This window comes from Mixophyes fleayi, chromosome 6, assembly GCF_038048845.1.
Source record: "Mixophyes fleayi isolate aMixFle1 chromosome 6, aMixFle1.hap1, whole genome shotgun sequence".
NCBI lineage: Eukaryota > Metazoa > Chordata > Amphibia > Anura > Limnodynastidae > Mixophyes > Mixophyes fleayi.
Genome location: NC_134407.1, coordinates 200,307,760 through 200,333,486, shown reverse-complemented (window position 1 = coordinate 200,333,486; position 25,727 = coordinate 200,307,760). Strand labels below are relative to the sequence as shown.

Below are 25,727 nucleotides of genomic sequence, written 5' to 3'. Positions count from 1 at the left end.
ATCAATGTGGGTGCACTAGGCATAAAGGGCCGGATTCATATTTGGACGTATGTCTCTTTTTGTTCAGTATCTATCTATCTCTATATCTAAGCAGCTAAATATATATTGCAATATGTGGAACGAACATTCCCTGTTTAGAATATACAAAAGTAGTTTGAAAAGCATCAATTGTGTTTAGAGAGAGCAGAGTTTTGTGTGTGTGTGTGTGTGTGTGTGTGTGTGTGTGTGTGTACACGCTGAACTCAACGCCAATGCATGCAATTCATTTCTGAACGCAAATGCCATTTAGGACTCGAAGGGGAGGAGCGGTCGTAGGCGCTGTACAGTAAGGGTGTGGCCAACGCAGCTGCGGCCGAATCAAGTCCTGGATTACACTTATTTCAGCCGTATCAGTTGCATCAGCTATAGGTCAGGTGTAAATGCCAACCGATAGCGATACCGTCAGGGCACAGTCGGGTTTTAAAAGTACATGTATGCCACTAGCTTGCACACAACATGTCTAATGGAACCTTGAGAGACTATAAAGATGCATGGAATACACAGTATGCATTGAAAGCATATTTATGTCATTAATAATTATAACAATTATTCAAAATTATAAATATTTGAAATGTAATATTTCTATGAATGATTATGTCGATAATTTATTTTCTTTTGTGAACAAAATTTTATGAGTTTTGATGCAACCTTTTATTGTACATACGCTTGTGTATATACTACAGTCTGTTCTGCGTGCCTATGTACTGTGAGCGTACTTACACCCACATTCAAATGAAAACACATCCCGAGATCCACTTGGATATGAATACGGTTGGAACTACGCACAATTTCTGTGCTTCCCCCCCCCAAAAGCAACTGTATTTGGATTTGAATGAGGCCTAAAATGTCTATTTTCAGACACGGTTCAATAGAGAACTAAACAAAAAATACAAGGACTGCGTGTGATGCAGCACAGGAGGAGAATGTAAACGGATGTAGACGAATCAATGTGCCATCTTTCATTAACATTAACTTATTACAGATATCATTAGTGCTACTGGTTCTAGAAAATGACATTTAAATCATTTTACTACATGGCAATCACAGAGATCATAGCGGATTGATTGCAGCTCAGAGACAAAGGCGAGTGCACTATATCGTGCAACAGGGAAGGTTAATCTGCACTACACAGATATCTGGCAGTAATAGAAAAGGGACACTACCACTAACTACACTTAGTTCTTGGTTAATACCTGTCCCTTTCAGCTGTTTCTAGAGCCAGCAAAATGACAGGAATGTAATTTAAACCATGATTTATCTTGTACTTTAATACAGAGCAGCAGCTCATCCTCTGAAAAAACACAGTTACAATTATTAATTTGTTTTTAATTGCCTGCTGTTTATCAATGCCATTACCAGAAAAAGCACAATTATTCTTCAGGTAAAACTTCAGCTTCTTCTGTTTGGACGTGCACATTAAACAAACGGGATAATTAAAACTGCAAATGAGCCTGATGGCTGGCTTCCCTCTGCCAGGCAGGAAATCAGTCAGTGGCTACTCTGAGGCCTCGAGACGCTGCTATTGGCTAGATGGAGATTCTTACAAATCTCATAGTAAAACACGAGGGAGCCAAAGCAGCACTATCTATTGTATTTAAATACTGCATATAGTAAGGGTGGTCATTTCAGAAGGTAACACGCAACTACATACACCAGTGTTGGCTAACCTGTGACACTCCAGGTGTTGTGAAACTACAAGCCCCAGCATGCTTTGCCAATATATAGCAGCTTATTGCTGGAAGGGTATGCTGGGACTTGTAGTTTTACAACACCTGGAGTGTCACAGGTTAGCCAACACTGACATACACAATCTTAGACATAAACAGATAATATGTATCAATTACCATAAAAATTATACAAGAAATTTCATTCAAATTTCAAGACGTTTATAAGTTTTTATTTTCTTCGTCACCTGAGCAGGGAGGTAAGGGTGGAGCTATACCCAGAGGACAGAGTGCTGATCAGAAAATGTACAGCATCAGGTTTTAAAGAACAACCCCCAAAACCTCCACCACAAAAAAACCCCCCTAAAAACCTGAACTGCTGTTACAAATGACAGAAATAGGCACCACTGAGTAGAGAGAGAGATAAAGTGTGTATGTATATATACACACACCTCACCAGACACACACACCAAATTTATTGCAAATGGCATAAATGTCTCAAGTGGATTTATGCTTTTCTTATGGTTTTCCTACTATTAGATAATGTATCTATCACATGCACTTTGTAAAGATGTCGTCAGAAACATGGAGCAAAAACGATATCCACTGTTTGTAATATAGCCCATTTCGCTGCTATGTTGTGGGGTGGGGAAGAAGAAAGAAAGTGGTACCTCAGCATTGTTGTAGAACGCCGTGCTGTTCTTCTCCTGGACGTCCTCTCCTCGGGCAGTGAAGAATGTCAGAGGGTAAAAGTCCTTGTGTGCCGGCTGTTTGCCGCTGGCCATTAGCTTCCCCTCGTAGAACAACTCAGAAGTGTAACTGCCGGTAACAAGAAAAAGAATAAAGTCAGTTTCATTCAGATACATATTTGTATCTACTGTAAAATTTTCTACAATACTGGTAGGGAGATACAAGCTGTGGATACCGTAGGAGGAAGGACACTGGGACAGAGCCAGACTCCTCCACTGCCTATAACCTGCTCATTTCTGCTTCTGGACAGCTTACCAGTAGCCAAGTAAGCGGTGTGATAGTTGCCAAGTAGGTAAAGAGGAGGAGAACACTCTACCCAAAATCACTGGTACTGGAGATCATTATCCGGTTACCCTCTACTTCATACACCTGCTTTGTGCACTGTCTGGGCACTAACTATGGAACTGTTGCAATTCATCTTGTACTCCCCCGTTCCTCTGCTTGCTCCCTTGCCCACCTCCATCACATTAACACTGACTGTTCTGCTTCTGCCCATGTGATCACTATCACTTACTTTCATTGTATGTACTGCTTGGTCTACTACTGTGTATTGTGCTTATTGTCAACGATAGTACAATTATCAGCCTAGCCATCCCTCTGTTACCTACAGCAACTGTATAGCCTTCTCTTTCATTGTATCATCATTAGTGTCTAGGTCCCATGCATCACCTCACACTTCGCTGTCTCTCTTCACCTCTTCTCTTGATCTTCCTCATTCTACCTTCTCTCTTCCTCTCACCTGTCCCTGCCTCTTCGCTTGCCGTCTGGCCCCCAGGCTTAATTACTAGCAACCCTTCCTCCCTCTCCTCCTCTCACCATACCTATCCCTCCCTTCTGATCCACTTCTCCTTCCTACCCCTCCACAACCCTGCCCCCACTTCAACCAGCCACTCACACTCGATTCTCCCGCTCATCTCCATCTCCTTACCCATCCCCTCCTTCTGTCTGCGGGTGACATCTCCCCTACCCTTTGCCCCAGTCTTCTTCACCTATCTCGCCAAACTCATCCATGTTGCTCAGCTGCCTCCCTCCTTTTCTCCTGCGATCTCTGGAAAGCCAGGTCCATGTGCAACAAACTGGCCTCCATGACTAAAGACAAAAAGAGAGAAAGTTCTGTTTTGGAGCCACTCTCAGTCCACACTGGTCTAGTGAGAATAATGCATTAACTTAAATGAATTTCTTTTTTGCCGCCATACCAGTGTGGCCTGAAGGTGGCTCCAAAACAGAAATCTTTTTCGTTTTTTTTTTGTTTTTTTTTTCTTTTTTCTTTATTAATAGTGGAAATTGTTCTGGGACAGCACCGAGAGATAATTATGAAATATGCAATAAGAAATAAAGTTTATAGGGATATATCACTGGTAGAGATATTGTACAACAAATTTTCCTTATGTGGTGTGGATAATAAAAAATGTAAGTTAAAAAAAAACCCCCACAAAGATCTGCACTTTACAAAAGTTCACAGTTATAGCCCCTTGTCTAGAACCCCATGTGTAATAAGAGCAGCCTAGGAAACCATAAAAGACCTCAGGGTGAAAATCTGGATACTAACTCCAGGTAATATTCCAATTTAATTTGGTTACATGTGTATTTCAAAATATTATTTTTTTTTTTACAGCATCCATATAGTTGCACACCATCCTATCTACACTGCCAGCAGCACAGGGGTTAACTCTGCCAGCAAAAAATAAAATGCTCTAACTCCCAGCCTGCAGTTGTGCTGCTGTCATTCACACTTTATACCTCTTTGGTTTATGAGAAGCATGGAGATAACTCAAGTGACAAAATTTATGAAGAAAAGATCCACAAGGCAAGACAAGGGGTTTTGTTGGGGGTGCCTACTCTGGACCCCAAACCATTTCTCTTTTTGAGCAGTGTTCTAACATTTACATCTAACCAGGGCCGTGCACTGCTCACCTGCTCCCTGTAGTGGGAGCTGTATGGGAATAGTAGCTGCTGATTGGAGGAGTGTTTATAGCGGCCGCTTCGCAATGTTCCTACTACAATCTGGTAAAATCAACGACGCACAAGACACAGTCATTTGTGCTTGTCTGTAAGTCATGCTTCCCCATGCTCATCATCGCCTCCAATAAACGTTACATGGCCAAAAGTATGTGGACAACTGAACACTACATCCATGTGTTTGCTGAACAGATCATTCCAAAACCATATGCATTAATATGGAGTTGGTCCCCCATTTGCTGCTACACCCAGCCTCCACTGGTCTGTGAAGCCGCCTGTCCACTGGATTCTGGAACATCACTGCAGGGATTGCCCCCTCAATCAGCCACAAGAGCATTACCGAGGTCGGGCACTGATGTTGAGTGATAAGGCCTGGCTTGCGGTCAGTATTCCAGTTCATCCCAAGGTGTTTGATGGGGTTGAGGTCAGGGCTCTGTGCTGGCCAGGCAAGGTTCTTCCACACCAAACTGGGCAAACCATTTTTTTGATAGACCTCACTGAGCAGGGCAGCATTGTTATGCCAGTACAGGAAAGGGCCGTCCCCAAACTATTGCCAGAAGTTGGAAGCACACAACTCTTTAAAATGTCATTGTATGCTGCAGCTGACTGGAACTAAGGCCGCAGGTCATTATTCCTCCTCCACCAAACTTTACAATTTGCAGTATGCATTCAGGTAGGAAGCGTTATCGTGGCATCTGCCAACCCTAGACTCGTCCATCAGTCAGACAGATGGTGACGTGATTTGTCACTCCAGAGAGCATGTTTCCACTGCTCCAGAGTCCAATATCTGTGTGGTTTACATGGAAACCCAATCATTCTCGACTAACTGTTCCTGTACAAATGTTGCTTCCAGGGGCAGTTTGGAGCTCACCAACTGAGCACAGACTACCTTTATGCGTTACACACTTCAGTACTCGTTCTGTGAGCTTGTGTGGCCTACTGCATTATGTCTGAACTGTTATTGCTAATAGACGTTTCTACTTCACAATACCAGCACTTACAGGTGACCGGGGAAGCTCAGAGGAGAAATTTGACAAACTGACTTGTTGGTAAGGTGGCATTCTATGACAGTGCCATGTGGAAAGTTACTGAGCTTTTCAGTACAACCCAATCTACTACTAATGTTTGACTATGAAGATTGTATGCTTTTATTATTATTATTAGTTTTTATTTATAGGGCACCACTAGGTGTCCGTAGCGCCGTACAGGGACAAACGAAATTACAATACGAGGTGATACAGCACAGTACAGTAAACAATAAGCACAGTAACTCAGTGAGCTCAAAGCACAGCTAGAGGGGCGGGAGAGGGGAAGGTCCGCCTACAATGGAGTCCAAGAGGGAGAGCACGGATGACAGGGAGACCCCCAGAGGGGAGAGAAGGTAGCGAGAGGGGACGGGGGACGGGGGGGGGGGAAGAGGGTCCTCGAGGAGGACGACAGGTAGCTGGAGAGCAGAGTTAAAAGTGGTGAAGACAGGAGGAGAGATGACCCTGCTCAAAGGAGTGTACAATCTAAGGGGTGGGGTAGACAGACAGAGAGACACAGGGGAGAGAGGGAGAGAAGGAGGAACGGAGGATAAGGATAAGGGAAGGGGAAAGAGGGGAAGAGGCAGAAGAAAAGGTAGGAAGTTAAGTGGGAGACTGGAAGGCTTTAAGAAAAAGGTGGGTTTTTAAAGCCCGTTTGAAACTGGATAGATTAGGGGAAGTTCTGATGGAGGGAGGGAGCTTGTTCCTGTGGAGGGGGGCAGCGCGGACGAAGTCTTGAATATGCGCGTGGGAGGAGGTGATCAGGGGGGATTTTTTTGATTTTATTTATGCAATGGGTGTGGCTGAAATGGTCAAACACACTACCCAGAAGGGGTGTCCACATACTTTTGGCCAAGTGGTGTGTTTTGAGAATGTTCGGAAATACAGAGAGGATAATGGCTAAATCAAAACATCCACCAAATACTTGGGACATTCCTGAACAGTAAAAAGGTCCATTAAACCAAGCACCAATTTGTTTTCTTTTTCTAAACACTAGTCTACAAATGATAGAATCTGATTGGTTGCTAGGCATTACTTCCTGCGCTCCAGTCCATAAACACCCCTTTGTGTATTCAGCACGCAAACACAGAACAGTAACAGACAGAAGGTTCATCCAAGTATTAAACCAGCTTTGACATTAATAGGAGCAGTAAAAAGTAGAGGAGTTTTTATCAGTCACATTTCAGATCTCTAAACCTTTCCACAATAGGGGATTAGAAAGTAGAATTCACTTTAGAAGACTAAAATGGCAAGTTGTCACTTTCTCTGGCTGCTGATTTGTGACCTAGATTTGTCGGACTCTTGTGGAGAACAGCAGGCTTTCTTAGCTGTGACAGAAAGCGACCAATAGCAAATCTCCCAGTCTCCACAAAGCTGTGTTACAGATAATACACAAGGAATGCTGACACACGATGCATAGCTGTGAATTTCATCATCTACAATTCCTCTTCTCTGCAGATAATTCACAAACGAAATGACACCTTGTACATTAGCACATCACCGTTACCCAACTCGACGACACCATTATCTTCAAGAACAGTCTACGCTGCAGTCAAAGAAAGACAACAGAGTGATTGCTTTGTAGACAGATTTACTGGGCTAACACAACATGTGATGTCAAATCGCCCTGAGGTATCTCAATGGCATTGCCAGACAGCCACTGAAGTCAAGGTGTGAAAGGAACATGAGATAAGGACGAGATAAGGGCAAGAGAAAGCGATAATGAACTTCTTGAGGGTCTGCAATCATGAGTGGTTATACATTTGCACATGTCGCAATGTTTCACAATAAAGGTGAGCGGACTTTAAGCAAACCTCCAAATAGCGTTCTATTGATCCCTGTGGGGAACCCTTTTGTCTATAGTCTCTAGACAGAACCCGAATGTAGCTTGTGTTTTTGTTCTGTATAGCATGTATAGACAAAAGCAATTTCCGTAGTGATCAATGGATCACGATTTTCATGTCCAGTTAAACTTTCATGCGTCTCATATTGAGCGAAGTTCCAGGCAACACACCATGGTGGATGTATAACCATTGAGTACATATACTAAGGGACTCTAACACTATTTTTTTAATTTCCCTTTGCATTTGTCTAATATAAACATTAAGATAGATATATTAAAACTCTTGTTATAGGGTTTTATCTAGTTTCTAGGTTGGTGTTGGGCTGCTGTCTGATCTCACCGGCCTTCTCTCCTGCAAAAAGCCTTTATCCCCTCTCAGTCTTATTGAGATGTAATAATTCACTCACAATACAATACTTTGTGTGTGTAGTGTAGTGACTAGGAATAGGGGTGTGACCATATCAGGAAATGACCAATAATATGAGAACAGGCCCCCCTAAATAACGCCTAGCATATACAATTCTCTCTGCTATACACAAGCACAGATGTCAGAGATTTAAAAACTATACCAAAACGGATTCCTGTCGGATAGATTCACGATCACAAACGGAACTCGACAGGGTTGTCCCTTATCCCCGTTGATATTTGTCTTGGCAATGGAACCTCTTGCCATATCCATTAGATCCTCACATCTGTTTCCTGGTGCCACTGTTAAAAATACCTTGCATAAAATATGTCTATTTGCCGATGATGTTTTGCTTTTTGTAACTGACCCGGGGACTTCGCTGCCGACCCTTCATAATATTTTAGACACATATAGCCGAGCTTCATATTATAAGCTAAACTCCACTAAATCAGAAGCCCTTCCAATAAATATTCCCCATGAGAAGGTGCAACTCCTTAAAACATCTTTTCATTACTCATGGAAGATGTCGGCACTGAAATATTTGGGTATTCAAATCACTTCCTCACTGGAAAATACGATTAATCTTAATTTTTCATCTCTAACCCTCCAACTTTCAACTTTAAGTAAATCCTGGGTCTGCAGCGAGGTCTCCTGGTTGGGAAGGATCGCAGCCTTCAAGATGATGTTGCTCCCAAAAATGATGTATTTATTCCGTACTATTCCTGTTTGTATCCCCAAATCTTTATTGGATAAACTGCATTCAGTTATGATATTATATGTCTGGAAACACAAACCCCCACGAATAGCCAGTTCTCGGATGTATTTGCCTAAACAACAGGGAGGTTTGGCGTTGCCAGACTTGTACAGATACCATGCGGCTTGCTTACTTTCTCAGCTTCGTGACTGGTCCGTCCCGATGCACCAAAAACCATGGGTAGACCTGGAGAAAGCTCTTAACCCGCATTTCCCATTGGCAGATTTGATCTGGGTTCCAAAAAATTGGCGCCCTGTAAATGCCCAATTACCAAAGACAACTAGGGACTCCCTGCTGGTGTGGGACAAAATGTTAAAGGCCAATTCTATGACTCTGGTCCCGACCAAAAATATCTCCTTAGCTGCAGTGGCTAAATTAATTCCTAATTTAAATCTCAGCCTATGGGTATCAAACGGAATAACCTCATTCTCTCAATTACTAGACGATCAGAGTTTACTATCTTTTACACAAATAAAGGAAAAATTTCACCTCCCTTCTCAGGAATTTTATAAATACCTGCAGCTCAGACACTGGTTTAATTCCCTTCCCAGACTAGGTCTACCTATTACATCACCACCGCCCTTGTTGTTCACTAAATTAACAAAAGGAGATAATAGAGCCAGTATTACCTTCTGGTACCGCTATACCCTCCCCTCTACATCAGAAAATAAAACCAAAATACAACTGCAGTGGGAATCTGACCTTCAACTAGATTTGGAAAGTGAAGATTGGGAAGCCATTTTCACAAACGCGTTCCGAATGTCCAAATGTATAAATCACACAGAAATGATGATAAAATTAATTAATAGATTGTATCTTACCCCAACTAGACTTCATAAAATGTGGCCTTCCCAGTCTAAACTTTGCTGGCGGCAATGCAATATACCGGGGGATTTGATGCATATATTCTGGAATTGTCCCCATATACAGTCGTTCTGGGTACAAATCTTCCAGCTAGCCAATAAGGTTACTAGACAAAATCTCTCTCCTACCCCGGAGGTTGCGTTACTGCAGCATTACCCCCCCCAGTTTCCATCATATGCTAAATATGTCTTTAGTCATATTCTGATTGCCGCAAGAGCGTCCTTAGCTCAAGGTTGGAAGTCACCACAGATACCCTTGATATCGAAAGTAGTGGCCAAGGTGCAATTCAGCTTTGAAATGGAGACAGAGGGGATGCCCTACTCCACTGCCACCTCGTCCCCGATAATGAAGTGGTTCAGTTGGCATGTGTATGTTACGGACGGAGAGGGAGCGCGTCCAGACCGAATAGACTCTGATTTACTACCTGCATCTCCTACACTTAGCGAAGTTCCCCAATGTCCCTATTAGTAGTTCCATGGTGACCATTCGACCAGTGTAACTTTCACGAATTGGAAGGGATCCTATTAGGTTCCCTCCCTCATGTGTTCAATATGGCTTAACAGCAGAATTGTTTAATGTGTTCCCCCCACTATGTACCCCTTCAATCCTTCCCCCTTTTTATTTTGTGTCCTTTCCTTACCCCCCATCCCTTTCTTCTTTCTGTACCCCATAATTTTTGAAAAATTAATAATAAAAATACTATTGAAGTTAAAAAAAAAAAAAAACTATACCAAGACCTCCTTTCTCTGCAACAAGAAGTCGAGAGAGAGAGATCGAGAGAACACCTTGCTTGAAAATCACACAGGTCTCACCTTACCTTAGCTTGTCTAATTAGCCATTGACCACGGCCTGAAAGTATTGGGTAAGCAGAGGGCATCTGCAGTACTACTAGATTGTGGGAGGCATTAGCAGAAAGAGATTTTAGAAACACTGGAATTCTCCTTGAATGACAGCAGTTTTAAACTGCTTGCAGGGTTCCCTTTGACAAACCATCGCCAGAAGGCCCTCTTATTCATTGCCTGCAGACTCTACTGGCAGAACCCATCAAGGCCTGTCTCTCAGGTCCTATTGTCTGTGGGTACTGCTGACAAATCCCATTGCTTTTGGGCTGTTCTAATACAATCATTTGAGGAGCTACTTCCTTACAACCCGTCATATATAGACTCCTCCTGACAAAACCTATGCAATCAGCTTAGTAGGCATGGTTAGTGACACTTACTTGATGATGGCTTCATGTGAGCGGTAGTTCTCACACAGCAGGATCCTACACGGGAAATCCACAGGGTAATGTTCGTACAGGCGGTCCAATAAAGATACATGGAGGTTTCGCTCTCTGGCAAACTCACTGTAGACAAATGGACTGAGCTGTAACAGAGACGGTATGTTTTTCAGCTGTTGAACCACGTACTAACAAAATCCATACAATGCTGCATTAACAAAGCCTATTTACAAACATGATTCTGGAACGCAAAAGTGCTGTTCATTCAGCGTTTCTGTGGTATATATCGCTGCAGTGCATGACTCTGTTATATATAAGCCACTATTATAGAAAGCATGCCCAGTTCACAAAAACTATTTACCAATTCTTCCAAATGGGAGTGTAAAGGTCTAAGGGCCTAGTTTAGAGTTTAGAATTTAGAGCCAGGAACCTGAACCATGCACATACTCTAGAATAAGTTCATGTAATAGTCTAATGGCCCATGCTACGTAAATATGTAAAGCGCTAGATTCCTCGCAGGACTACATTTCAAACTTCCAGACTTTTTGTTTTACTCGTTGGGTCCTGTATTTGAGCTCTAATTATCTGCAGGTCTGCAGATTGTGTTACCCCTGATATAAAGCGCTAGAGGAAGAAAAGAGCCAGTGGTTGGCTAACGTATATGGATATTGAATCTGGACGTTACATCTGGAAGGTGCCAGACACTCCTTACCTGCATGTGGTCTCCAGCCAGGACGATCCGAGTGTGTTTATTGGCCAAGGCGAGTGGCATGATGGTTTCACACTCCATGGCTTGTGCAGCTTCATCCAACAGGATGTGTGTAAAAAAACCTGGAACACAAAACACACAACGTACAGGAGTTGTCTTTGTGACATGTGTAACTTATAGAGTGCAGCCAAAAACAACAGACTCCAGCTAAATGAAGACCAGATATACCGATCACCCCGTTCCACTCCACGCACAGCAGCAATCCGCTTTCCTTCTGTACCCCCTGAGCTCTCAGACACGAGGGACGGGGAACAGTGGAACATTGCTGCCTTCTTTATTTTACCTCCCTCCCACAGAATAACTGCCTGCCAAATGAGGGCAGCATATGGAAACTTGAGGCAATATAACTTCCCAAGTGGCGCTCAGTGTTTAAGTCAATTTGCATGATGTAAGTTCTACATTGATGGCTTCTAATTGGCAACTAGCAGGCACCAATCTACCCTATGATGTAAAATAATGATGTTGAAAGGAGGTGGCAGAGTCGGAGTCAACTGTGTTTGTGAATAGAGAAATGTAAATCGTCCTTTAGTACTATAATGAGCCATTAAACATTGCAGGCACATGACAACACCCCTACGTCCTTCCACAATCATACAGGGTACACAATCATCAACTGGGGAGAAATCAATACCATAGAAGAATTCCAGGCTACAAACACAAGGACACAATCCAATTGGATCTCTGCATTTCAGCGCTGCTCTTTACGATAACAGACTTGACCATTCTGTGAGCTGAACATAGCGCTTGGCTGCTCATTTACGCTCATTCTGCTCAGATCAGGCCTCACCGCCCCATCCATCCACACGCATGGTGTGATTCTGCAGGTACTGCTGTACTCACCAGGGTCCAGATCCAGCTGACACAGATACTGTGAGGTGCTGAGAGTCACCACTACCACCCTGTGTCGTAGTATGTCGTCCTTCTGGGGCATTTGAAAGGTGGAATGTGTGCTAGAGATCAGACAGTACTGATGTACGAGCGGGTGCACGGTCTTCACCCAGCGATTTCTAAAATATACCCTGGAAAACGGCAAAATAATGCAATTAGGTCATCCGTTCATTTCTCATCTGTTCACCAATGGCACTCCCTTTGTGTTTCTTAAACACGGTTACAGATAATAGTAAGGTGGGGACACTGTGCCATTCATAAAGGGGTAAAGGTCATTGAGTGCCCTGGCATGAACTCCCCACATGACAGACATACCATGCTATGTATACAAGTACCAGAGTCGATCTGCAGACTGCCCCAAAAATAATATGCAGGCACTATGGTAAAGCAATTACATTCACTGGCGTACCTGAGTGGCCTGGCTTGAGGATTCCCTGTTTCAACATACGGATGTAAATAATCCTTGATATATAGGTCAGCAGCACTGTTAGAATGGGTGCAAATTAGAACCCTACTGGGAAAAATGAAGAAAAAAGTAAAGATTAGCATACTTGTGAACCTGTTGTCTGTTTACAGAGCACACACTGCTTTACAAAACACGTAGTTACACCGCACAATGAAAGAATAGGACAGGTATTATCTATTAATAGCGGTCAGACCACAAATGCCACCAACCTGCAGCATTGTTGGCTTCTGAGAGACCACCCTTCCCGCTAGCTCACATCTCCATACATCCCGAGCAGACCACCCACTTCACCAGCTGTCATCTCTGCCCATTCCCATAAGAAAGGCAGGGTCTAACTTTAACTTTAGAACTCCACCCATTCCCTGAATAGCACCATTCCAGTCCCTTTAAAACTCGATTTTAGCAGACCACCTTTCCAGCCGCCTGCACCAACACATGATCACTGCCTGCAACACTGCTACTGTATGCCAAAGCTTCTAGTGCAGCGTCATCTTCTGGGACACTCACCTGGTGTCTTGCTGTTTAAGGATATGCTTCACCGCCTGAGCCAGGGTAAATGTCTTTCCGGTTCCATAAGGGCCGATGATTAAAACGGGGGGCAGCTGAATGGAGAGGGGTGTAGTGATGGCCAAGATGGCTTCCTTCTGCTTTGCATTTAGCCGTGGATCTAACAGTTCATCCCACTGTCTGCAAGAGAATCAGCCAACAGGGAAATATTAGGATATCAACAACAGAAAAGCACCGATAGCATTAAGATCATCATCATCATTTATTTATATAGCGGCACTAATTCCGCAGCGCTGTACAGAGAACTCACTCACATCAGTCCCTGCCCCATTGGGGCTTACAGTCTAAATTCCCTAACATACACACAGACAGAGACAGACAGACACACAGACTAGGGTCAATTTGTTAGCAGCCAATTAACCTACCAGTATGTTTTTGGAGTATGGGAGGAAACCTGAGCACCCGGAGGAAACCCACGCAAACACGGGGAGAACATACAAACTCCTCACAGATAAAGCCATGGTCGGGAAATGAACTCATGACCCCAGTGCTGTGACGTAGAAGTGTTAACCACTGAGCCACCGTGCTGCCAACATATGTCTCTACACAATCAATGCTCCATCCATAAACCAGCATATTTTTAATGACATCAGTTTACAAAAGTTTTCTTGGTAATGACTAAATAAATAATTTATTATAATTTGCCCGCAGGAGGTGTTGTTCTATGAGAGTCCATTGGGGTATATAGTATGTACATTATTTGTAGTTATGGGAACTACTATTGAGAATGCCAAGGATTTATGGTAGTGTCACATTCACTCAGGGCCGGACTGGCCATCTGGCACTTCTGGCAAATGCCAGAAAGGGCGATGGCTATATGGGCCGGCCCGACTCCTCCTGTCTTCCTGGTGGCTGGTTCCTCCCCGGGTGCCGCGAGTTGCGGTGATCACGAGTGTGAGGGAGCCAGTGGGGTATGGGCTGCTGGGAGAGGGGGTGAGAGAGCCACGGGGGAAGTGTGTGCTGGAAGGGTGAGAGCCAAAAGGGAACGGGGTGCTGGGAGAGGGGGTGAGAGAGAGCCAAAGGGGAATAGGGTGCTGGGAGAGGGGGTGACAGTGCCAGGGGGTAGAGAGTGCTGGGAGAGGGGGTGAGAGGGCCAGGTGGTGCTGGGAGAGGGGTGAGAGAGCCATGGGGTAGGGGGTGCTGGGAGAGTGGGTGAGAGAGCCAAAGGGGAAGGGGGTGCTTGGAGAGGGGGTGAGAGAGCCAAATAATAAGAAGGTGCTGGGACATTGTGATGGTCGGGAATTGAACTCATGACCCAAGTGCTGTAATGCAGATGTGCTAACCACTACGCCACCGTGCTGCCCAGATGGTGTAAAGCCCGGGGATACATCATTTCAAAGTTAATTATTGGTTATGAAAATTTGCTACAATAACGGGGCCAGTAAGTGGCACTATGCCACCAAAAAAAACTTACCTATATATATATACATACACACACACACACACACACACACACACACACACACACAAGTTAACCCGTGCATGATACCCATGCATTCTAGTCAAATCAAGCTACTTAAGGTGTTAAAAAGGTTCTAATCATGCATTTGGGGCTAGGCCAGGCCTCCTCAGGGGAAGAGCGTTACTTCCCGACGTAAGCGCCCTTTTTTAACGTGGTTTTGTCCACATGTCACCACCTCATCATTCTTCTCCATCACCTCATCCTTCATCGCCACATCCTTAATCTCCATCGTCTTACTGTTCTAAAATCTCTCGATACACAACGTTTCTGCTAAACACCTTATCGCTGTGCTCAATCAGTCTTCCTTGAAGGGCAGTATTCATAACCTGCACTTTCACATCACTGCTTCTCCGTACTCGTGAAAATGCGACATACAATTGTCCATGACCAAAGACAGGCTCTGGTAAATAAATACCCACACGGTCAAGTGTTGACCCTGTGACTTGTTAATGGTCATAGCAACTGCCACCGTCTTAGCTTAAACGGCAGTCCTGTTTCGGATGGACATAAGTCAATCCGAGGTATCATCACCTTCTCTCCTTCAGCAAAACCAGTCAAAACTTCTGCTTGTACCACATTTGTTTTCAGTGCTGTCACTACTAATCGAGTGCCATTGCACAGTCCTCTCTTAACATTCAGATTTCTCAATAGCATAATAATGCTTCCAACTTTCAATCTTAATCTGTGCCTTGGCATTCCGGAAGGAGTCAAGGTATTCAAAAACTCAACTGGGAAATTTTCTCTGTGTCATCGGCTGCTTGTACTGCGTCATCACTCAAATAAATCATAAATTCATCTTCCATTATTTCCATCACCTTTTCGTTAAGAGTTTGAGCCCTCAACTCGTAAATTCAGCCTCTACTACCCCTCCCATGGGGGGAAGGGGGGATGATGGAAGTTAACTGACTTCACTATTATAATATTTTTGTCAAATAATGTCAGTATACCAAATTTCAGGTCAATTGGATGAGCCCTTTCTGAGAAAATAGTTTTTCCCACACACACACACACTAACACACGGCGCTTATATATAATTTTATATATATATATATATATATATATATATATATATATATATATATATATATATATATATATAAATAGGGAAGTGAAGTTTTCTTCTGATTTAAAAATGATTTAACATATTCCTGCCCCTTTCAGAGAGTTGGACAAACAACTTCTATTCAGATCTACTGAACAAGACTTTGTTGTGTTCAGTCCTATTGCGTTATGGGCTGCAGCGGGATACGGCTCTGGGTAACGAGGACAGTCCTAAGAGAAAGGACCCCCCAATTTACAACATCGGTGGCACGTTAAAGAGAGGGGCGAATGTCCAAAACTGGAAAGCCTCTTAAGATAAAAAAAAATAGTTTCAATAAAATCTAATCTAAACTCAGCTGGAGAGGTATTTATTTCAAGATGACAATGACAAATGGCTTTTATACCTAATGATGTCATTTGTACAGCCTCACCCTTCAAATCAACTCTCCAAGTGAACGGGCTGCGCCATATTTAATGAGGGCAGCATTATATATTACAGTAATGGAAAGGATTTTCATCAACTTTTTTCTACAGGATTTAAACCCAAAAGGTGTTTCTAGCACACAGTGAAGCTTCTATGTGGGCCGAAACGTTTTTGAAAGATAAATGAATACAATTATTAACATCTTACTGTGCTTGTTTGGCCGAAACTTTTCTTTAACAAGAGACCAAATTCTATTCTAGTTCAAAACCATGCTAATAATTAGACTATTTATATCTTCAAACTCAGTGGAACAATTTAACCGATGCCACTTTAGAAGACATGGCAATTTGGAGCAAAATACTCAGAGCATTATTATTTTTATCACCATTGCACCGTCTCCTGTTTACTCCCCTCCGATGTAATTGCACGATTTGTTGTGAAATTAGTGTCAAAATAGCACTTTCACACAGCAATTGTCCTGACTGCAGAGAGAGTGGCTGATGGGAAGCTTGGGGTCCTTTGTCTGCGCTGGAACATGACTCCAAGCAGAAGAGAGTGATCAGCAGTCATTGTTATGTTACAGGATTTATCTTGCCAAAAGATGTTTCAGACAAAAATAAAAATTCAATCAAAGATCTTTAAACCAAACTGCGGTTCTCTCGCTTTCCTGTCCAGGACTATTTCTGGATCCATCTATTTGAGTGTCAAACTGAGCTATATTGTCCATTTGGAGTCTGGCGATTATACATGACAGGAACACAGGAGAGAAAGGCAAAATCTAGCAGGAAAGAAATAACTTGGATGGATCCGTACACGTTACTACCCTCACTTTATCCTACAAACATCACCCCATTATTGCAACGCACTAGAATGTTTGCTGTGTCCTCGTTTTTAACCACTTCTGTATCAGAGAGTGACCTCCCGCTTCCTCACCAAGCCCTTCTATAGATTTTGGGAGGCAGCTGTTTTGTCAGGAAAAATAGATATTTTTTTATTTATTTTATTTTGAGAGAGAAGACATTCTTTTGGTAGTTTATTGAATGTATTTTTTTAAATTCATTATTTAGGCAAAGTTAGGTTAAACAAAAAGGTATAAAAAGGGATTAAGAGCCCATGTAAAGTTTGTATCATCACTACCGTTTAGTGGTGTGTGCAGGCACTTAAAGGAGCAGCTATTATAAAGGTTATATGAGCCAACAAACATCACTGACGCCAAGACCCTGCTTATCCCTGTCAGACGCCTGACTCTGCTGTAGTCCTGTGACCACACTTTAATCCACCCCTCGGATGTCTTGCATCAGCGGCCACCTGTCCGGGTTAACGGCTATTGGAAAGCCGACATACTTTTAAACGAAGCGACAATGAAGATTGGTATAAGCCCGATAATAAAAAGACAACTTACTATATAACAGATAACTTTTTCCGAAGGTTTAAACGACCAGGCAATGCAATATTCGAAAGGGCTAAACAACTACACTAGGAAATTACGTCGATTTCCATAGCCAGAGTGAAAATGCTGGTTTTAAAGGGGCAATACTCGGACCCCACATCTGTATGCCCCTATACATGGCGTGGGGTCTGGCTGTTGCTGCTTTAAAACCAGCATTTTCAATCTGTCTATGGTAAATGACGTGATTTCCTAGTGTAGTTGTTTAGCCCATTCGGATATTACACTGCCCGGTCTTTAAACCTTCAGAAAAAGTTATTATCTGTTATATGGTAAAATAGTATTTTTATTAATATCGGGCTTATACCAATCGGTATTGTCGCTTTGTTTAAAAGCATGTCGACTTTCCCATAGCCGTAATATTGACTGCCACAGACCTGTCCTGATCCACAGAAAGCGGCCAGGAAGGATTCAGCCCGAGTGACCAGCAATCAGGTACAACAGTGAAGCAGCGATACTCTCCCAGAGTGAGTGGTAACGACAGGAGACAAAGGAGGTGATGACTAGTTGCTGGTGGCAGAGTAAGCCCTCATGTCACATGATATAGATTATAATTTGTTTTTGTTTTCCTTCTTACACAATCTACCAGCACAAACTGATTCAGTGTAAACTGGATCTTCTATAGCGGATTCTATTACCCCCATTTAGTTTATCTGGGTCCAATATGTCTGACTAGCAGGCAGGAGAGACCTGACACATGACTGGTGCAATATACAGGGGGAAATCCCTGTGCTGCAGTAAAGTGACAATTCAGTCTTGATGCATACGATGTCCTGCAATATGGGATCATGAACACAATAAAATGGTCACAGCTTCTCTATTAGAGCCAGCAGAGGGGTGTTTATGTTTTATGAAGCACAACAGTGCTCTTTACTGTGCAATAGCCGGCAATATCTGTGCTCTTCTTACAGGTTGTACAGCACTATATAGAATGTTGTCACTATGAAAAGATTTATGATAATAATTGTTTATAATAATTCCAAATAGTGATCTGCTGATATTAGCCTTACAGCAGTGTTACAAAGTCTCATCTGTTCACCTATATCTGCTGCTGTCTGCAAATATTAGCAGATCTGGCTTATCTAGAGAATACAATCGTTCAGTAGTGTTTGCTTGAACCCTGCTTAAGCTGAAGTAGTACAAACACGACTTGTGCTGGAATTTTGGAAGAAACAGGCATACCTATTTGGGCTCCATGGTATAGGGGGCGTCAGGCTCAGATCTGGAAAAAGAACACCATTATCTCTTATCCTGTCCAAGGCATAGTGCATTTCACACAGAGGCAGTCTGTTCAGCTGGAACTGGAGCTCAACCTGAGGGAGCAAAAACATAATCAGAGACAGAGAGCGGCCCACGCCCGACCCAAGGGAAGAGACAGAGAGCGGCCCACGCCCGACCCAAGGGAAGAGACAGAGAGCGGCCCACGCCCGACCCAAGGGAAGAGACAGAGAGCGGCCCACGCCCGACCCAAGGGAAGAGACAGAGAGCGGCCCACGCCCGACCCAAGGGAAGAGACAGAGAGCGGCCCACGCCCGACCCAAGGGAAGAGACAGAGAGCGGCCCACGCCCGACCCAAGGGAAGAGACAGAGAGCGGCCCACGCCCGACCCAAGGGAAGAGACAGAGAGCGGCCCACGCCCGACCCAAGGGAAGAGACAGAGAGCGGCCCACGCCCGACCCAAGGGAAGAGACAGAGAGCGGCCCACGCCCGACCCAAGGGAAGAGACAGAGAGCGGCCCACGCCCGACCCAAGGGAAGAGACAGAGAGCGGCCCACGCCCGACCCAAGGGAAGAGACAGAGAGCGGCCCACGCCCGACCCAAGGGAAGAGACAGAGAGCGGCACACGCCCGACCCAAGGGAAGAGACCAGAGCGGCCCACGCCCGACCCAAGGGAAGAGACCAGAGCGGCCCACGCCCGACCCAAGGGAAGAGACCAGAGCGGCCCACGCCCGACCCAAGGGAAGAGACCAGAGCGGCCCACGCCCGACCCAAGGGAAGAGACAGAGCGGCCCACGCCCGACCCAAGGGAAGAGACAGAGCGGCCCACGCCCGACCCAAGGGAAGAGACAGAGCGGCCCACATCACACTGGTGTTGACAATACACACTGGGGACGATGGGACAGAGCATAGAGGCTGCAATGTATCACTTTATTTTATCGATGCACCCTTAGACATTCCCCGTAAAATATTTGTGCACAGCTACATGTTCAAGGACAATAATATGGATTCCAAGCTTCCATGTCTGTTTCCTAGATGAAAAATTATTTTCACAGGTTGACTCAAACAGAAGTATAAGAAGCTAAGGCACTGCAAGCTTGTAGGAGGAGAATGGATTATGCACTATTTTGCCATTTGAGCTTTTTGTCTCCTATCAGAAGTTACCCACCTATCAGAAGTTACCCAGGCACTGAAGCAGCATTTAGCTGTGCTCACCTGCATCTCCCTGTCGGGTCGAAGCCGCAGCTCTTCACAGCAATCCCTGCATATTCTAAGGAAGATGTAGTCCTTTGTTTTCTCCTCGATAACAGCCTCAAACACTTTCTCTTTGCTCCCCTGGCTCTGTGCAGATTTATCCTTCGAGACCGGTAACACATAGACCGCATTGACTTTGGTCATCACTAGTCTTCCGGCCAAAGTGTCTTCAGAAAGTGTCTCTGTGAGTTTAAAACGACCGAAAAGCTGGCCGTTCTGGGCATACTTGGCCCCTCCGGAAACTCCCGTCAGCATGAAACTCGCCACCAGCTGCAACTGAACCTTGATGTTGAATCTGAGAGACAAAATTAAGGTGTTAATAGCACAAATGATCAACAGCTCGAACAATCATTAAGAGGGATACCCATCTCCTGTCTTCTATAGACAAGCACCTGAGACAGGTGATCACTGCAGTAATCCCTAGGAAAATATCTAATTCTGTAGCAACCCAGGAAACACACTACAACTAAACCTTGCAGTCCATACAAATCAACCACACTCGCATAGACCACAAAAGTGGACAGAGCCACCATCAATTAGTACAAATGCTGCAGTAGAAATGGCTATATATCTACTGATTAGCTTCACACACATAAGATGGTCACACTATGCAATTTAGTTATTGCCTCTAAGGGGTTTCCTGGATGTTGTAAAAGGATTATTTGGTGAGAATACACGTTAGATGTTGTACAAACATGTGGCTCCGTATGATGGAACCTCCTGCTGGTCCAGTGTGGTTTTGTTTTTGTGGAAGAAGTGATTAAGAGAAGTCTTGACCCCATGTGACTAGAGGTAGCGGGTACCATAATAACTGGAACATTTAAAGCATTTTCATTCTGTCTTGGTTTTGAAAAGAATAACTTCTTTTTTTTTTATGTAAATAACCAAACTTCATATAGATATTTTTGCATGAGATGTTGCTTCCATTTGGTAGCATATTGCAATAAAAATCTTTATTAAAGAGAAAAATAGAGAAAAAAAACCCAATAAATCATTTAATAAATGTGCTTTTCCTGAATTCTTCCCATAGTTACATAATTACTCCACCCAAGTACTACCTAATGGGAATACAAGAAGTTCATTAACACATTATTATTTTATTAATTTACACTGTAGCAATTAGCACATCTCTCTCTATCTCTCCTGCAGTTTATGTAACCAAACTTTGATTATTTCAGTGATCACTGGGGAACTTGCCAATTGGTTCCAAGTCATTGCAGTGTCTGGCGGCCGCGGGGGCAGGGGCTCCAAGTGAAGGATTTAAGCCCAAGTGCATACGTACAGAGGGTGGACACAAATGGATAAGTAAAAATACTTTCCTGAATCTATACATAAATAGCTTTAAAGATGAAAATATTTGGCAAATTAAGTCCCTGTCATCCTATCAAGCAGACCTACACGAGTGCCTTTATCAGTTTGACAATCAATGCGTACTCAATACTGCCACACCAACAAGTTTATACTCAGTGAGTTGCCATCACTTCTAACACATCCACTGGATGCAGTCAGAGTTAAATATCTTCCCAACACATTGCCCTGACTCCGGAGAGTTCTATTGAGAACCTTGAGAATGTTGTCAGTAAACTTCTGTACATTAATGAAACCATTATTTCTGCAATCTCCGATTCTGTGACAAACCCCAGGAAAAACACCGGCAATTGAACCTCACAGTCCATGCAAATCAAGATAAACGGTCTTCAGGTTACTCACTTAATAAAACAATTGTGTTTTAATACAGTCTACTGTTTAATATGTGCAATAAAACACAGCCTACTTACAGTGGCCAGAAGAACCTATTGGTATGCTCCCTAGGGAAATACATTATTACCAAAGCATAAGATCAGATAAAAGATGTTTTGTGCACACTCTCAAGAGATCAAACCTCAATGTTGCCCTCTAGTGGCAGAATCTTGTTTTGTGTCAATAAAGATGATTTAGGCACACAACTGTATCATCATCAACATCATCATCACCACCACCATTTATTTATATAGCGCCAATAATTCCGCAGCGCTGTACAGAGAACTCACTCACATCAGCCCCTGCCCCATTGGAGCTTACAGTCTAAATTCCCTAACACACACACAGACAGAGAGACACAGACTAAGGTCAATTTTGATAGCAGTCAATTAACCTACCAGTATGTTTTTGGATTGTGGGAGGAAACCGGAGCAACCGAAGGAAACCCACACAAACACGGGGAGAACATTCAAACTCTACATAGATAAGGCCGTGGTCGGGAATTTAACTCATGACCCCAGTGCTGTGAGGCAGAAGTGCTAACCAATGAGCCACCATGCTGCATAACTTTTTTTAGTTGTAGTTTAATATACTTACATATATATATTATCGTAGATTTGTAAGGCGCAACGGTGCTCTGCAGCACCATACCGTGGGGAAGACAAGGACATACGTAAAACAAGAACAGACAAAATAAATAAATGCAGACATGAAAACAAAGGGTATGGAGGACCCTGCTCATTAGAGAGCTTACATTCTAAAGGGAAGAGGGCACAGCTGAAACAAAAGGAGCAAGTATGGCTCAAAGTGGAGACTGGGAACGTTTTGATGGTGCATTAGTGTGAATAGTATTATAGAGGATAAGGTCACCTCTAAAAAAAAAAAAAAAAAAAAAAAAAAAAGATGGGTAGAAGTTATATATATTAAAGTCTGTCTTTAGGACTGAACTGAAAAATATTAAAGGGGAAAAAAAAGTGTCTACAACTCACAATGCACCTTTTTAATCTATGGTATAATCTATGACGGTCTGGCATTTAATAATTAACAGGAGCTGCTCATAGCTGAGAAGATTACTATCACAATACAATAATAATACAGCGGTTTCTCTGTGGGTTTCTGCAGCTATCAACGTGTGTTCTGTGCTTTAAAATAATGGGAACAATTGGGAAATACCGTAAAGAATAGATAAGCTGGTGAAGTAGAAACACCTGGGCAGAATACACTGAGTGATGTAACTGCTCATTCTCTCCCATCATGTCCCAAGTTACACAAAGTTTCAAAGCAGATTGTCCTCTGCTACAGACCTGGCCAACCTGTGGCTCCCAGATGATGTGATCCTACAAGTCCTGCCAGCTATCGGCTCACTATCTGCTAGCAAAGCATGCTGGGGCTTGCAGTTTAACAACACCTGGAGAGCCACAGGTTGGGAGCCTTAACTACCATCATACCCTGGGACACGCTGAGTGTTGTAGCAGCACAACCTTCGCCATCGTGTCCATCACCATGCCCAGGGCACGGTAAATGACATATCTGTATAAACCCTACACCATCATGACCGCCAGGCACGCTACACCATCATGACCGCCAGGCACGCTACACCATCATGACCGCCAGGCACGCTACACCATCATGACCGCCAGGCACGCTACACCATCATGACCGCCAGGCACGCTACACCATCATGACCGCCAGGCACGCTACACCATCATGACCGCCAGGCACGCTACACCATCATGACCGCCAGGCACGCTATACTATACCATCATGACCACCTGGCATGCCAAGTGTCTTAAAAGTTTAATCTCTACCATCATGACCCGGGGCATGCCGAGTGTTGTAGTGGCTCAATCTTTGCTATTACGTCCCGGGGGGATGACTGCTTTCATAAGAGCCAAAAGACTATCATCATCATGTCTATGAGCTGCGGGGTGTAAGTGCTGTAGTCTGTGGGTAAAGAGAAGATGACACTTACTTGCTGACTTCCTTATACTGTGCAATCTCTTCAATATAGAGCAGATCATGTAATCTTGACTGGTAGTTAGCCTTGGTCAGTGATTTGTCCAGGACAGACTGTGTAAACAGCTGGTCAGCAGAGAGGGGGATTTGGTATCGGCCGAGTAGACTCCTCTCTAATTCAGTAGTTTCGTTAGGCTCAAATTCTACGATCGTTTTTGACATGGAGTCCCAGCGTTTTGCCGTCGTTAGCAGCTGCTGACGGGCGTGCATCAAGTATTCAAGGTCTGTGCAGGAAGGAAACTCAGTATGAGATCATCATATACCTCTTCATCACTTTCACAGTGTGTTAGAACCTTTCAAATCAGGCTCAGGCAACCTGTGGATCTCTAACTATTATGGAGACTTGTAGCTCCAAAACATCTGGAGAGACACAGGTTCCTTATTTATGTTTATATAATTTCAAACCAAGACCTAGTCGTCACACTCACACCGTGTCAGCACCCAGAACAGTGCTGCACTACAATGACAGGATCATAAATATTGGCCCAATGTTTTTAATACTTGTTACATCAGTTTTGGAGCTCACTTGGAGAATCTGCAAACTGTGGGCCACCTAGTGGCTGCAGAGGGTAGTTTTATCTGGTCTGGCTCATCTAAACTGGACTATATCTAATTCTCTGTATCAGTTTTTTTCTTCTTAATACCAAATATATTGGAACCACTAGCGCGTAAATAAGGTACGTGACGTTCATGCTTTAATAAAAACAAAACTTTGACATTTCATATCTACTCTATCTGGAGCTGGTTGTAATAAGGTTTCAATAAATTCCTGAAAATAAGAACAGGACAGATTTTCGTCATCCAAATAATAGTACGGAGAGCAGCCTGTCAAGTGTCCCTGGAAAACTGCAGGAGAACGTACTAATCTACAATCCCAAGTCATTTACAGCACGTTGCCACTAAATAGCAATTAGATGGTTCTGTGCTAGAAACTCTTTTGCGTAGACTGCAGCCTAAGGGAATTTCCATGCCCAGAAGCAATCTAATCTTATACTGTTACTTGGGAAAATAAAATATCAATTCTTCAACATGGAATGTAAAGACTAAAGTTGCACAGAGCCACCGTGGGCGCCCAAACAGGTTGGTTCACATGTACAGTCGAGCAGTAACCAAACAATAGTCATCAGACATTCCAATTTTCAGGCAACCCAGATCAATATTTTATTAGTCATAACTGCCAGCGATTGGGGATCACAAAAGACGCATCCCATTTAGTGAAAATTCATGCTACAGATTTCCGACCTGGGTGGCTAATTTCAGGTTCACCATTCATAAGATTAGCGCGGATGTATAAAGAGGTGCAATATTGCTGAACATCTAGGCCAGGCTCTAAAATAAAAACTCCGCAGCATAGGTTGAACAGATAGCGATGGAAAGGTGAAGTGCCGACATCTCATCTCCTTGTTTAGTTCTGTCTGATTAACTTGGCAGCCGGGAATGGGAAAGCGAATAATAAAACTCACTGAACTTCATCTTATCACCCCGAGGCGTCCGAAATAACATGACTGAAATTATGCACGGCTATGAACCTACTGTAACAGCTTAATGTGTTCAGCTGGCAGAGTGCTGGGGAAAGGAGGCTGGAGGTACATGCTTAACACTCGGATCAATTCCTGTCACCGGAGGAACGTCCAGGGGATGGAACGCAGCAAAAATCTCCTTATACCAGTGTGTAAAGTTCTTATGTATTACTAAGGAAGAACGTCACAGAACAAGTCTTCCTACTAACTACATGCAGATAAGCCTCTCTATTGCAGGAGATACTTCTGAGATAACCATTTACAAATATCGATTTTAGTTTTGAGTGGAGTTCTCCTTTCAGTCAATGTTTTGCCCATTATGTGTTCAGTGTATGGCATGTCTCTATGGTGCTTCAAATGCTGGGAAGAAAACCCTACCTAACACTGATGAG

The 25,727-nt window shown here is 43.5% G+C and overlaps 1 protein-coding gene across 2 annotated transcripts in view; it reads right to left on the bottom strand.

The window, feature by feature from the left end:
- HELZ (helicase with zinc finger) overlaps positions 1 to 25,727 on the bottom strand; it is a 93,123-nt gene that overhangs the window by 26,783 nt on the left and 40,613 nt on the right. Inside the window, exons 11-19 of one of the 2 annotated variants that reach the window (XM_075178029.1) lie at positions 23,772 to 24,039; positions 20,021 to 20,354; positions 18,770 to 18,900; positions 13,154 to 13,333; positions 12,590 to 12,694; positions 12,133 to 12,311; positions 11,236 to 11,354; positions 10,524 to 10,669; positions 2,375 to 2,522 (exon numbers count right to left, since the gene is read on the bottom strand). In XM_075178029.1, the coding sequence (XP_075034130.1) occupies positions 2,375 to 2,522; positions 10,524 to 10,669; positions 11,236 to 11,354; positions 12,133 to 12,311; positions 12,590 to 12,694; positions 13,154 to 13,333; positions 18,770 to 18,900; positions 20,021 to 20,354; positions 23,772 to 24,039 (1,610 nt within the window). The remainder of the gene's footprint in view (positions 1 to 2,374; positions 2,523 to 10,523; positions 10,670 to 11,235; positions 11,355 to 12,132; positions 12,312 to 12,589; positions 12,695 to 13,153; positions 13,334 to 18,769; positions 18,901 to 20,020; positions 20,355 to 23,771; positions 24,040 to 25,727) is intronic. The other variant, XM_075178030.1, reaches the window with a different exon arrangement.